The sequence below is a fragment of the Oncorhynchus mykiss genome, chromosome 23 (assembly GCF_057628025.1).
Source record: "Oncorhynchus mykiss isolate SJ-2025 chromosome 23, ASM5762802v1, whole genome shotgun sequence".
In the NCBI taxonomy this organism is placed as follows: Eukaryota; Metazoa; Chordata; class Actinopteri; order Salmoniformes; family Salmonidae; genus Oncorhynchus; species Oncorhynchus mykiss.
This window is the reverse complement of record NC_143044.1, coordinates 2,844,573-2,860,232: the sequence shown is the minus strand read 5'-3', so window position 1 is coordinate 2,860,232 and position 15,660 is coordinate 2,844,573. Positions and strand designations below refer to the sequence as shown.

Genomic DNA, 15,660 nt, shown 5'->3' with positions numbered 1-15,660 from the left:
TGGGTATAGACCTGGAAGGTTTGACAGAACTTTGCAGGCTATCTCTGTAGTAGATTGCAACTCCTCCTCCTTTGGCAGTTCTATCTTGGCGGAAAATGTTGTACCTGGAAATGGAAATATCAGAATTGTTGGTGGCCTTCCTAAGCCAGGATTCAGACACGGCAAGGACATCAGGGTTGGCGGAGTGTGCTAAAGCAGTGAGAAAAACAAACTTAGGGAGGAGGCTTCTGATGCTGACATGTATGAAACCAAGGTTTTTTCGATCACAGAAGTCAAAAAATGAGAGTGCCTGGGGACATGCAGGGCCTGGGTTTACCTCCACATCACCCGAGGAACAGAGAGGAGTAGGATGAGGGTACGGCTAAAGGCTATCAAAACTGGTCGCCTAGAGCATTGGGGACAAAGAATAAAAGGAGCAGATTTCTGGGCGTGGTAGAATAGATTCAGGGCATAATGTGCAGACGGGTATGGTTTGGTGCAGGTACAGCGGAGGTAAGCCCAGGCACTGAGTGATGATAAGAGAGGTTGTATCTCTGGATAAGCTGGTTAAAATGGGTGAGGTCACCGCATGTGTGGGAGGTGGGACAAAGGAGGTATCAGAGGTATAATGAGTGGAACTAGGGGCTCCATTGTAAACTAAAACAATGATAACTAACCTAAACAACAGTATACAAGGCATATTGACATATGAGAGAGACATACAGCAAGGCATAAAGTAACCACAGGTGTTAATTTGGAGAGCTAGCTAATACAACAACAAGTGAGACAACAACAGCTAATCAGCTAAAACAACAACAGGTAAAATGGCGATGAATGGGCAGAGAGGGTCGGTACTACACACAGAGCCTGAGTTCACGGCTGGGGCCGATAGATGAACAAAATAAAATAAAATAAAATAAACAGAATGGACTACCGTGATTAATGAACAGTCCAGCGGGCATCAGCTATGTAGCCAAGTGATCATAGGGTCCAGGGGGCAGCAATAGATGGAACAGGGAAGCCGCGGAGTAGTCACTACTATGCTAGCATGTGGGCGACACAGCGTTTAAAGTTAGTAGCCCGGGGCTTGTAGACGCGTCTGCTCCTACGTCCGACGGAGGCCGGTTGAAGGCACAGCGGATGGAGTATTCGTCGGCAGACCTGTCTTGGTGGTGTGGAGGGGCGCCGTGTCGACTAAGGATCCAAGCCAGATGGCGAAAGAGATATTATAGTTGTTGTAATTTACTTTTCTATCCGGGAGATGCGCCTGATTCACGGCTAACCGGGGCAGGGGCGTTAGCCACTATAGCCACTCGGTAGCAGCGGTGATCCAGTGCCAAGGTCTAGAGCTTGCGGCAAGGATCCGGTGGAGTAGTGTGTTATAACCGTGTCTGGGTGGAGTCCGGGTGAACAACTGAGTAGGCCGGGAGGTGGGCCTCAGGGATAGCTTCGGTACTGGGTAACTTAGTCGGTGCTAGCTAGCTGTGAAGATCAGGAGAATGGTCCAGGGATTACGGCAGGAATACGGCGTTGTAGTGGAGAGACAGTCCGTTACTGGTAGGCTGGCGAGTAATTATCCAAGCTAAAAAAAGGGCTGGTACCTGTGCAGAAGGTAAAGGCCGCTAGCAGTGGCTAACAATGACTAAATAGCTTGTAGCTAATTAGCTGGTTAGCTTCTGATGGCTAGGTGGTTCTTGCTATAAGGTCTAGAAATTAAAAATAATAGCGGTTCCGTATCACATTGGGTGTGGCAGGTTACCGGAAGGTATAATTGAACTAAAATGGAGAAGAGATTGAAAATAAAATTGAAATATATACAAAAAAATATGAAAAATACAAAAGTACACAAGAGGACAAAGAAAACACATCTGCACTGCTACACCATCTTGGAAGAATGAAGAGTGGGACTTCCACAACTCCCTGTCCTCCATTGCAGATACAATCTCCTCCTCCTCCAGTCCCGTGTCACATTTGTGCTGGTCCAAATATGCAATCTCTCGCCTGTCTCTGCGAGTTGGAACCATGCAGTGGTTGCTAGAGGATCAGTTCACTTGCTGGAGTGTCCTTCTGCCTGTAAACATGTGCATTATGGCATGTTACTGTGGAATGATCAATACATTGATTACACTGATTCTAGGTTAGCTAGAGAGTGTTCTGTCCTAACTGGACTGTTACTACTGCGGAAAGCAGGGATTTCTGTCAGCAACTACAGAACTAAAGTTGACCAAAATTGACTAAACAGTAATATTTTATTTACATACATATATTGTTTACCTCAGGGATGGGTAACTTCGATGGGGGTGGAGGCACTCATCATAAGGGGCCGCAGTGTACCCACATCCATACCCACACATGCAGTCTGAGCCAGCCCTAGCCTTTTGGGTGCCCTAAGCAAAACAATTGAGTTGCCTCCCTTTTGACAGCAGAAAGAAATAATCTATGTTTTAGTTAATTTCCTGTAATTCTACACATTTTGCCATGGGGCGTAGAGAAAGTGTTGCAGTTTTAAAGCAAGTCTGCAGCAATTCTACACATTTTGCCATGTGGTAGAAAGAAGATTTAGCAATTTTAGAACAAATTTCATACAATTATACTCAATTTGCTATGGGGTGGAGAGAGAAATTTGTGGTTTTGCAGATCATTTCCTGCAATTCTACACATTCTGCCATAGGGTGGAGAGAAATGTTTGCAGATTTTAATGATATCTGAGTGAGAGTGACTAACAAAATCAATGGGGGCTTCCCGGTCGGTAATTTGACCATGAATACAACAAGTTTGGATAGCTGGTTAGACTAATTTAACAATCTAAATTTTTTTAGCTGACATGAGATAATTGAGTGACTTGTCAGAGACTGACATAAGAAAAAGACTGCTGATGCACAACCAAATCCCGAAATTGCATGTTGTGTTCAACTATTCTAGTTGACCTGCAGTTGTCCATCCCTGGTTTACATGATCTTGGCAACTCCTTGACAACAGATGGTTCATTACCCTTACGAGAAACTTGTATTTTGCGACATGTGGAAGGGGTTTGATGGGTTTAGATTTTTTTTGGAGGGACACACATATACACCACTGACTAAGTTAAATAATATTGAGTTTCCTTTCCAATCTGAGGGTTGCTCAGTGTTTATTGACCCTTGGGTACACGCCTCCTCCCACAGTACGGAGCAGGCTAATGCTAAATCCCAAAACCACTCAACATTAATTATATATTAAAATGGCTAATTGACGCTAAAGGCACTCGGTGTGTTTGTGTCCATGCCGTTCCTGTGGTCCTGGGGTCAAGCAAAATTAAGACAATTTATACAATTTTAAAACATTACAATACATTCATAGATTTCCCTACTCCACCACTACCACATATCTACATTACTAAATCCATGTGTATGTATGTATGTTGTGTGTGTGTGTGTGTGTCTGTGCCAATGTTTGTGTTGCTTCACAGTCCCCGCTGTTCCATAAGGTGTTTTTTAAGTCAAATTTCAGTTTATTGATGTGGAATAGAGTTCCATGTAGTCATGGCTCTATGTAGTAATGTGTGCCTCCCATAGTTTGTTCTGGGACTGTGAAGAGACTTCTTGTGGCATGTCTTGTGGGGTATGCATTGGTGTCCGAGCTGTGTGCCAGTATTTTAGACAGACAGCTCGGTGCATTCAACATGTCAATACCTCTCATAAATAAAAGTAGTGATGAAGTCAATCTCTCCTCCACTTTCAGCCAGAAGAGATTGACATACATATTATTAATATTAGCTCCCTGTGTACATCCAAGGGCCATCCGTGCTGCCCTGTTCTGAGCCAATTGCAATTTGCAAGTTTTGTTGCACCTGACCACATGACTGAACAGTAGTCAAGGTGTGACAAAACTAGGGCCTGCAGGACCTGCCTTGCTGATAGTGTTGTTAAGAAGGCAGAGCATCACTATTATAGACAGACTTCTCCCCATCTTAGCTACTAATGCATCAAATGTTTTGACCATGACAGTTTACAATCTAATGTTACTCCAAGCAGTTTAGTCATCTCAACTTGCTCAATTTCCACATTATTTATTACCAGATTTAGTTGAGGTTTAGGCTTTAGTGAGTGTTTTGTTCCAAATACAATGCTTTTAGTTTTATAAATATTTAGGGTTAGACTGTTAACTTATTCCTTGCCACCTGTTCTGAAATGAGCTGCAGCTCTTTATTGAATGTGGCAGTCATTTCAGTCGCTGTAGTAGCTGACGTGTATAGTGTTGAGTCATCCGCATACATAGAAACTCTGGCTTTACTCAAAGTCAGTGTCATGTCGTTAGTAAAAATTTAAAAATCAATGGGCCTAAACAGCTACCCTGGGGATTTCCTGATTCTAACTGGATTATATTTGAGAGGCTTCCATTAAAGAACACCCTCTGTGTTCTGTTAGACAAGTAACTCTTCATCCACAATATAGCAGGGAGTGTAAAGCCATAACACATATGTTTTTCCAGCAGCAGACTATGATCAATAATGTCAAAAGCTGCACTGAAGTCGAACAAGACAGCCCCCACAATCATTTTATCATCAATTTCTCTCAGGCAATCATCATTAATTTGTGCAAGTGCTGTGCTTGTTGATTGTCCTTCCCTATAAGCATGCTGAATTTCTGTTATCAGTTTCTTTACTGTGAAATAGCATTGCATGTGGTCAAACACGATTTTTTCCAGAAGTTTACTCAGGGTTGGTAACAGGCTGATTGGTCGGCTATTTGAGCCAGGTAAGGGGGCTTTACTATTCTTGGGTAGCGGAATGACTTTAGCTTCCCTCCAGGCTTGAGGGCACACGCTCTCTAGTAGTCTTAAATTGTTTTTATTTTTTACAGTCTTTTCAAAAATGAGAATTTTTAAAAAGTTGTCATTTCCATTATTACGTTAGAAAGGAAAAATTACCATTATGGATGTTATAGTCTAAAATGGACATTCAAATCTTTTAAAGATTTTTTGATTAAATTCTTTCATAACACATTTGTTGTCATCTGAAACATTTCTAAAATGTCAGCAGAACTCATAGTACCTTAGGACAATATAATTACAGGTAGCCTGAATACCGGATAGGCTAAGGCCATACACCACACCCTAATAGGGTCATTTTTTCTCTTTATAGGGCCACACAAGGACATTACAAAAATATTTTGGGTATTAGATTGTTCTGGAAATTCTCACTTGGAAACATTATTGGGAGGAAGGATGTTTGACATGCTTTTTACATGTCACTTTTACAATATTTTAGGCCCTTTTTAGACCTATACTTGCCTCCTGTATCAAATCAAATTGTATTTGTCACATACACATGGTTAGCAGATGTTAATGCGAAATGCTTGTGCTTCTAGTTCCGACAATGCAGTAATAACCAACGAGTAATCTAACTAACAATTCCAAAACTACTACCTTATACACACAAGTGTAAAGGGATAAAGAATATGTACATAAAGATATTTGAATGAGTGATGGTACAGAGCGGCATAGGCAAGATGCAGTAGACGGTATCGAGTACAGTATATACATATGAGTTGAGTATGTAAACAAAGTGGCATAGTTTAAAGTGGCTAGTGATACATGTATTACATAAAGATGCAGTAGATGATATAGAGTACAGTATATACGTATACATATGAGATAAATAATGTAGGGTATGTAACCATTATATTAAGTAGCATTGTTTAAAGTGGCTAGTGATATATTTTACATCAATTCCCATCAATTCCCATTATTAAAGTGGCTGGAGTTGAGTCAGTGTGTTGGCAGCAGCCACTCAATGTTAGTGGTGGCTGTTTAACAGTCTGATGGCCTTGAGATAGAAGCTGTAAGACCCTGTGATCTGTAAACCGTACATGATACAGAAATCATCTTGGTGTTATTATACTCCTTACAGTGTGATCTCAAATATTGAGTATTTCTCGATACAACAATACAAATTATAATATTAATATCCCAAAGGCAGCCTTTTTGATGTTGATTTTTTATTTGTATTTTTATTATTTTCATATTGTTCGGAACAATATATTCTTCAAACACGTCAAATTTCCAAAATGTGCTCTCTGGTACTTTTGAAGATATAACCCATTTTATAGGGTCATTAACCATTCAGCAAATCACCAACAGAGGGAGTTTGAATCCATTTTCCCATTCACTTTTTTGGTGGTGCTCATTAGTAGAAAGCCCACTCTGAAAAGTTGCTGTACTTGTAGAGTATATTGCTTCAAACAATGTCTAAGAATAAGCTAACTGAAAAAGGGTACTTTTGAAATGTACTTATCGAAATAACGTTTTTAATTCAAATATGTCAGTCATTGTTTTAATGTTGGTAGCCAGTTTATAAAAGCTATAAGACGTAGTTGGTTAAAATATGTTTAATAATCTACATTCATCAATCTGACTCCAATTTAATATAAAGGTTTATAGACATACTATTTTAGCAAGAGACCCTTTTCGTGACTAACGGGTCTAGCCATGCAGCAAGTTTGGGCATCACCAGACTTTTTATTATTTTTTTTACATGTGTTTAAAATGAACCTTTATGCAATTAACAAGAGGCTAGACACAAAGAGCATTAATCAATTAATTAATTGAGTCAGTTTTAAGCAGAGGTGTCAAGTTGGTACCTCAAGAATACAATGTGTGTGTAATTAACTTAAATTAGAATTGGCAAATTCTTATTCATTATGAAAGTAGTCAATCAAAGAGGTACTCTATGAACGAGGAATGCATTCACTCAAATCAACTAATAGATGTATTAATCAAGAATAAACTAACTCTCAAACAATAACAGTGTACATGGAAGACATTACACAGCATAAAACAGAGTAAATGACTATCAACTAATAAGACTTCAGATATTAACCTCTAAGAGAGAAGATCTGTGTGTCTGTACACACAAGGGGCTTGCAAATAAGGTCTCAATTAACTAAAGGAGACACAGTCCTTTTAACTACGAAAAACGGAACTCTATTAACTATTAACTAACATTACTTTACACTTTGCTGGCGAAAACAAAAGGAAGAAACATCACACACGGATTGTAATCTAATTACATTCTTAAAATGATATGACAGGACACAGGAATGCTCCTGTCTGATAAGTGATAAGCCCAACAAATGAATTCAACCCAGTCTCTCTGAAAAGATATCAACCAGACAACATACAATGCAAGTCATGTCAAAATATTCAGCTCTTTATGAGCTATTAAACAAATCCAAACATGACAATAAAATTCATCAAAATACATTGACAATGTCAGGTCCAGTTTTAATATATTTCAGCCTTGAGGGCACAAGGAGGCACATGGATTCTCCTGTACTTCGTGGGAAGGTCCCGCCATGTGGAGAAGGTGCAAACACAGCTGTGCCTTGCTCTTTTAAGTGGTAAAATACGATAAATTATCTAGATAGTTCCATAAATTGTGATTGACCACATGCTGGTCTCCCACGCCAGCAAATCGCCAACGTAGTCTTCATCACATTCCAGGATGGCCATCCTCTCTCCCCTACAAAGGCGCATTCACGTTGTGCCTAAGAACAGCCCTTGGCCATATACCACACACCCTCATGCCTTATTGCTTAAGTATAGCCCAGGAGGTGTTTACATGGCAGCCATCAAGCTATGTGATGTAATTCTCAAGGGTTCATGATGTTTAGTGGTTGAAACATCGATTGCCAACCTGTCTTTATTTCTGTACACTGAGTATACCAAACATTAGGAACACCTTCCTAATAATGAGTTGCACTGTATACTCAGTGTAGTTCTAGTGCTGTATATACTGCACTACATTACTAATGTATCCCTGCTATTGATGCTTTTGATACTGACACACCAATCTACTGTACACTGTCAACCCCTCTTCCTGTTCTTATATGTGTATGCGTGTGTGTGTGTGTGTGTGCGTGCATTCTTGGGTGTGTGCGTGCATTCTTGCATGTGTGCGTGCATGCGTGTGTGTGGTGCATGCATGTGTGCGTGTGTGGTGTGTGTGTAGGTGGGAAAGGAGACTGTTCAGACCACTGAGGACCAGGTGATGAAGAGAGACATGCCTCCCGCCTTCATAAAGTGAGTCACGCCTCTTACATTGACCTCTGATCTACTCCTGACCCCCTAACCTCTAACACTAACTATTGGGACTGATTTCTAGGGGTTTGCAGTGTGTACTCTTCAGCTAAACAGCAGCATTCATTGATCAGTAAAGTACCAGAGAGAAACACAAAAACCAACAGGAAAGGGGGACTGGAGGGCTGAGGTTTACACCCCATGTCAAATCAAACTCGATTCATTCTAACAAAGCCTAATTATACATATTTTATACCATCTCTTTTAGCCTTGGTAGCGTTCAGTTTCAGAGGCCTTCTGTCTTTAGTTTATAAATGGTTTAGTAATGATGCCCTTCTCTTGTGTCAGTGAGTGACGTTGCTCTCTTCTCCGCCCATCTGGTCTTTTTGTCTCTGCGTCTGTTTCTCTCTCTCATCGGTGGAGGAAATAATAATTATAATTCGTTTTAGGTTTGCTTAGCAGGATGTGAACTCTGTCTGTCTGTTGGTGATGTAATTTAATAACCGGCCTGACTGGACTGTCTGTTTTGCCTGAGAATGCTCTGCCTAGAGGTGTATACTGTAGCTGTGCTCTGTCTTCTGCTGTGAGTCTGTCTATCAGTATGTTAGTTCTGCTGTGTGGTTCTGTCTGTCTGTCCAGAACTCTGCTGTGGGGTTCTACTGACTGTCTGATCTGCTACACTCAGTGTCCAGAGGAGAGTGAGCGTAGATTAGACTCCGTTACTCAGCAGTCCTGCTGCTACCTCTCTCTTTTTCACTCTCTGTCTCTTCTCGCTCCCGGTAACTGCTGCAGGAGTAAAGTTTTTAGATCTCTTCACATGAGAAGTCCACAGCGCAGTCCCACGCAGACACACACACACAAACTGGCACTGCATCATAAATATCATACTCGGTTCTCAGCAGGGGTTATGAGGGAATGTGAACCCTGCTATATTTAGTTCTCTTTGCAGAAAATTGATACTCTGGCCAATGAGGGCTCAACCCATTGATACTCTAACCAAATGAGGTCACAGGAAGGCCCTGTTCCAATAGTCTTAAAATCCTCCCTCCTTAACTTTCTTCTACCCATACTTTATTCCATATTTCCGTCTTTCATTGATTGCTTCCTTCCTTCCTTCTCTGGGCTGTCAATAATAATTCATGTTATATATCCAGTACTGTAGGTAAATTGTTCTAAGTTGTATCTATGTTCTAACAGTGGAAAATGTCTGTTTTAAGAGGGTTCTATGGTCTGTGTTCTAACAGGGTGGAGAACACCTTTTCTAAGATTGATCTATGTTCTAAAAGGGTAGAGAACACATATCGTAAGCTGGTTCTGTGGTCTATGTTCTAACAGGATGGAGAATGCATGTGTTCTAAGCTGGTTCTATGGTCTATGTTCTAACAGGGTGGAGAATGCGTGTTCTAAGCTCGTGCAGGCAGCTCTGATGTTGAAGGCGGATCCCTACTCGGTCCCTGCCAGAGACTACCTCATTGACGGTTCCAGAGGAATCCTGTCTGGAACCTCAGACCTGCTGCTCACTTTCGACGAAGCTGAGGTGTGGGGGGGGGGGGGGTGGTGTGTGTGTGTGTGTGTGTGTGTGTCTGTCTGTCTGTCTGTCTGTAGCAGTGTAATAGGCATCACACTGTTTCATCACCAGCTGCCCTGGTACTGAACGACCACAACTCCCCTCGATCACAAGACTTACATCACAAGACGCACACACACACACGCAGGGTTCAAAAGGAAAGATGTAGGTAGTTGTGAAACTGTATTTACAATCACAAGCAACAACATCCTTTAAGTGTGCACTTGCAAGCATTGGCTGGAGGGAGTTTTCACCACTGTTAAATCCATGTCAATGAAGAAATCCATGGAGAATTGGTCAAAGTGAAGAGATCCTATTATACTGAACAAAAATATAAACGCAACATGTAAAGTGTTGGTCCCATGTTTCATGAGCTGAAGTAAAAGATCCCCGAAATGCTCCATACACACAAAAAGCTTATTTCTCTCAAATTTTGTGCACACATTTGATTACATCCCTGTTAGTGAGCACTTCTCCTTTGCCAAGATAATCCATCCACTTGACAGGTGTGGCAAATCAAGAAGCTGACAAAACAGCATGATAATTACACTGGGGACAATAAAAGACCACCCTAAAATGTGCAGTTTTGTCACACAGCACATATGTCTCAAGTTTTGATGGAGTGTGTAATTAGCATGCTGACTGCAGAAATGTCCACCAGAGCTATTGCCAGGGAATTTAATGTTAATTTCTCGACCATATATCAGGTATGAAGGTAAAACACAGATGCAGACAACGTCGAATTAATAATGATTTAATAATCCAACAGGGGCAGGCAATAGACAGGTCAAGGCAGGCAGGGGTCAGAAAACCAGAGGTGGGGCAACGATACCGGACGGCAGGCAGGGTCAGGGTAGGCAGAGGTCAATAGTCCAGAGGTGGGGCAAAGTTACAGATCGGCAGGCAGGGCCAGGGGTAGGCAGAGTGGTCAGGCAGGCGGGGTCAGAGTCAGGACTGGCAAGGGTCAAAACCAGGAGGGCGAGAAAAAGAGAGACAGGAAAAAGCAGGAGCTGAGAAACCAAAGCACTGGTTTACTTGACAAACAAGATGAACTGGCAACAGACAAACAGAGAACACAGGTAGAAATACATAGAGAATAATGGGGAAGATGGGTGACACCTGGAGGGTGGTAGAGACAATCACGAAGACAGGTGAAACAGATCCCTCCAACATTGTTTTAGGGAATTTGGAAGTCAAATCAAATGAAATCAAATTTATTTATATAGCCTTTCGTACATCAGCTGATATCTCAAAGTGCTGTACAGAAACCCAGCCTAAAACCCCAAACAGCAAGCAATGCAGGTGTAGAAGCACGGTGGCTAGGAAAAACTCCCAAGAAAGGTCAAAACCTAGGAAGAAACCTAGAGGAACCAGGCTATGTGGGGTGACCAGTCCTCTTCTGGTTGTGCCGGGTGGAGATTATAACAGAACATGGTCAAGATGTTCAAATGTTCATAAATGACCAGTATGGTCAAATAATAATAATCACAGGCAGAACAGTTGAAACTTGAGCAGCAGCAGTGCCAGGTGGACTGGGGACAGCAAGGAGTCATCATGCCAGGTAGTCCTGAGGCATGGTCCTAGGGCTCAAGTCCTCCGAGAAAGAAAGAGAGAATTAGAGAGAGCATACTTAAATTCACACAGGACACCGGCTAGGACAGGAGAAGTACTCCAGATATAACAAACTGACCCTAGCCCCCTGACACATAAACTACTGCAGTGTAAATACTGGAGGCTGAGACATGAGGGGTCAGGAGACACTGTGGCCCCATCCGATGATACCCCCAGACAGGGCCAAACAGGAAGGATATAACCCCACCCACTTTGCCAAAGCACAGCCCCCACACCGCTAGAGGGATATCTTCAACCACCAACTTACCATCCAGAGACAAGGCCGAGTATAGCCCACAAATATCTCCGCCACGGCACAACCCAAGGGGGGGCGCCAAACCAGACAGCAAGATCACATCAGTGACTCAACCCACTCAAGTGACGCACCCCTCCTAGGGACAGCATGAAAGAGCACCAGTAAGCCAGTGACTCAGCCCCTGTAATAGGGTTAGAGGCAGAAAATCCCAGTGAAAAGAGGGGAACCGGCCAGGCAGAGACAGCAAGGGCGGTTCTTTGCTCCAGAGCCTTTCCATTCACCTTCACATTCCTGGGCCAGACTACACTCAATCATATGACCCACTGAAGAGATGAGTCTTCAGTAAAGACTTAAAGGTTGAGACCGAGTTTGCGTCTCTCACATGGGTAGGCAGACCATTCCATAAAAATGGAGCTCTATAGGAGAAAGCCCTGCCTCCAGCTGTTTGCTTAGAAATTCTAGGGACAATTAGGAGGCCTGCGTCTTGTGACCGTAGCGTACGTGTAGGTATGTTCGGCAGGACCAAATCAGAGAGATAGGTAGGAGCAAGCCCATGTAATGCTTTGTAGGTTAGCAGTAAAACCTTGAAATCAGCCCTTGCCTTGACAGGAAGCCAGTGTAGCGAGGCTAGCACTGAGCTACCACTCAGTCCTGAACTACCCCTCAGTCCGGAGCTGCCCCTCAGTCCAGAGCTGCCCCTCAGTCCAGTGGGGCCCTTTAGTAGGGTTGTCAGTCCTAGGTTGGCGGCAAGGGTCGCTTTTCCTAGGAGGCCACAAAAGCGGACTAAGACTACGGTGGAGTGGGGTCCACGTCCAGCACCCGTGCCGCCGCCGTGAAAGAAGCCCGCCCACCCGGACCCTCCCCTTTAGATTAGGTTTTTGCGGCCGGAGTCCGCACCTTTGTGGGGGGGGGGGGGGGGAACTGTCACGCCCTGACCTTAGTATCCTTTGTTTTTTAAATTATTTTGGTTAGGTCAGGGTTTGACATGGGTGATATGTGTGTTTTTGTCTCATTCTAGGGTGTTTCTACTGTCTAGGGTTTTTTGTAGATTCATGGGGTTGTTTTCATCTAGGTTGTTGTTGGTCTATGGTTGCCTAGATTGGTTCTAATTTAGAGACAGGTGTTTATCGTTGTCTCTGATTGGGAACCATATTTAGGCAGCCATCTTCTTTGGGTATTTCGTGGGTTATTGTCTGTGTTGTTGCCTGTGTCAGCACTCGTTTTCATAGCATTAAGTTCGTTTTGTTGTTTTTGTTTAAGTGTTCTTTGTGTTTTTCGTCATTCAATAAAATAATGGATTCACACCACGCTGCGCTTTGGTCCGCTTCTTACAACGTTCGTGACAGTGTAGACCAATCTGGGTTTCCAATCTCTCCAAAAGAATGTGTTGATCGATGGTATCAAAAGCAGCACTAAGGTCTAGGAGCACGAGGACTGATGCAGAGCCTCGGTCTGATGCCATTTAAAGGTAATTTACCACCTTCACAAGTGCAGTCTCAGTGCTATGATGGGGTCTAAAACCAGACTGAAGCATTTCGTATACATTGTTTGTCTTCAGGAAGGCAGTGAGTTGCTGCGCAACAGCCTTTTCTAACATTTTTGAGAGGAATGGAAGATTCGATATAGGCCGATTTTAGTTTTTTATATTTTCTGGGTCAAGGTTTGGCTTTTTCAAGAGGCTTTATTACTGCCACTTTTAGTGAGTTTGGTACACATCCGGTGGATAGAGAGACGTTTATTATGTTCAACATAGGAGGACCAAGCACAGGGAGCAGCTTTTTCAGTAGTTTAGTTGAAATAGGGTCCAGTATGCAGCTTGAAGGTTTAGAGGCCATGATTATTTTCATCATTGTGTCAAGAGATATAGTACTAAAATACTTGAGCGTCTCTCTTGATCCTAGGTCCTGGCAGAGTTGTGCAGACTCAGTACAACTGAGTTTTGAAGGAATACGCAGATTTAAAGAGGAGTCTGTAATTTGCTTTCTAATAATCATGATCTTTTCCTCAAAGAAGTTCATGAATTTATTACTGCTGAAGTGAAAGCGATCCTCTTTTGGGGAATGCTGCTTTTTAGTTAGCTTTGTGACAGTATCAAAAAGGAATTTCGGATTGTTCTTATTTCCTCAATTAAGTTGGAAAAATAGGATGATCGAGCAGCAGTAAGGGCTCTTCGATACTGCACGGTACTGTCTTTCTAAGCTAGTCGGAAGGCTTCCAGTTTGGTGTGGCGCCATTTCAGTTCCAATTTTCTGGAAGCTTGCTTCAGAGCTCGGGTATTTTCTGTATACCAGGGAGCTAGTTTCTTATGAGAATTATTTTTCATTTTTAGGGGTGCAACTGCATCTAGGGTATTGCGCAAAGTTAAATTGAGTTCCTCAGTTAGGTGTTTAACTGATTTTTGTCCTCCTTGGTTAGACAGAGGGAGTCTGGACGGACATCAAGGAATCTTTGTGTTGCCTGAATTTATAGTACGACTTTTGAGGTTCCTTGGTTGGGGTCTGAGCAGATTATTTGTTGCAATTGCAAATGTAATAAGATGGTGGTCCGATAGTCCAGGATTATGAGGAAAAACATTAAGATCCACAACATTTATTCCATGGGACAAAACTAGTTCCAGAGTATGTCTGTGACAGTGAGTAGGTCCAGAGACATGTTGGACAAAACTCCCCCCAAAAAAAGTCGATGATGGCTCCGAAAGCCTTTTGGAGTGGGTCTGTGGACTTTTCCATGTGAATATCAAAGTCACCGACAATTACTCGATGCCGACACATCTTTCTAGCTCATTCACACGCTGAAGCTATGTTGTGCTTGGTGATCTCTGACTGTTTCATCCTAACATCGTTGGTGCCGATGTGGATAACAATATCTCTATACTCTCTACACTCGCCAGTTTTAGCTTTAGCCAGCACCATCTTCAGATTAGCCTTAACGTCGGTAGCCCTGCCCCCTGGTAAACAGTGTATGATCGCTGGATGATTCGTTTTAAGTCTAATACTGCGGGTAATGGAGTCGCCAATGACTAGAGTTTTCAATTTGTCAGAGCTAATGGTGGGAAGCTTTGGTGTCTCAGACCCCGTAACGGGAGGAGTAGAGACCAGAGAAGGCTCGGCCTCTGACTCCGACTTGTTGCTTAATGGGGAAACCCAGTTGAAAGTTTCTGTCGGCTGAATGAGCGACACCGGTTGAGCATTCCTACAGCATTTCCCTCCAGAAACAGTGAGAAAGTTGTCCGGCTGCGGGGACCGTGCGAGGGGATTTATACTAACGTTACTATCTGTAGTTACTGGTGGCACAGACGCTGTTTCATCCTTTCCTACACTGAAATTACCCTTGCCTAACCATTGCGTCTTAAGCTGGGCTTGTAGCACAGCTATCCTCGCCGTAAGGCGATCGTTCTCCTGTATATTATGAGTACAGCGACTGCAATTAGAAGGCATCATGTTAATGTTACTACTTATCTTCGGCTGATGGAGGTCCTGATGAACCATGTCCAGATAAAGCATCATGTTAATGTTACTACTTAGCTTCGGCTGTTGGAGGTCCTGACGAACCATGTCCAGATAAAGCATCATGTTAATGTTACTACTTAGCTTCGGCTGTTGGAGGTCCTGACGAACCATGTCCAGATAAAGCATAATGTTAATGTTACTACTTAGCTTCGGCTGTTGGAGGTCCTGACGAACCATGTCCAGATAAAGCGTCCGGAGTAAAAAAGTTGAATGAAAAAATAAAGTTAAGGGAAAAAACAAAAATTATAAACGGTTATTAAAAAGTAAAAACCTTAAAGTTGTCAGGTAGCAAAGTAAGTTTGGCAACAAAACGCACAGCAACACGTAAAAAAGTCTGCAAGTTGTGACCGGAAATTATGTCAAAAAATCTAGGTGTCAGCTAGATCAGACAGCATTGAGTATGACTGTGACAGTGAGTAGGTCCAGAGACATGTTGGACAAAACCCACTCAAATCAAAATAAAATCACTGAGTCAATGATGGCTCCGAAAGCCTTTTGGAGTAGGTCTGTGGACTTTTCCACGTGAATATTAAAGCTACCAAAGATTAGAATATTATCTGCTATGGCTACAAGGTCCGATAGGAATTCAGGGAACTCAATGAGGAACGCTGTATATGGCCCAGGAGGCCTGTAAACAGTAGCTATAAAAAGTGATTTGAGTAGGCTGTATAGATTTCATG

General features: G+C 42.6%; 1 protein-coding gene across 11 annotated transcripts in view; it reads left to right on the top strand.

Annotated features, from left to right (window-relative positions):
- Nucleotides 1-15,660, top strand: part of LOC110502227 (vinculin) — a 59,126-nt gene that overhangs the window by 8,261 nt on the left and 35,205 nt on the right. For 7 of the 11 annotated variants that reach the window (XR_016490892.1, XR_016490891.1, XM_021580088.2 and 4 more), the window contains exons 2-3: nucleotides 7,970-8,040; nucleotides 9,424-9,574. The exons of 2 other annotated variants lie outside the window; for them this stretch is intronic. Coding sequence is in view for 4 of the 9 variants with exons in the window: in XM_021580088.2 (XP_021435763.1) it covers nucleotides 7,970-8,040; nucleotides 9,424-9,574 (222 nt within the window). In the remaining 5 variants the exon portion in view is untranslated. The remainder of the gene's footprint in view (nucleotides 1-7,969; nucleotides 8,041-9,423; nucleotides 9,575-15,660) is intronic. 2 more of the 11 variants (XM_090216594.1, XM_090216593.1) reach the window with 1 other exon arrangement.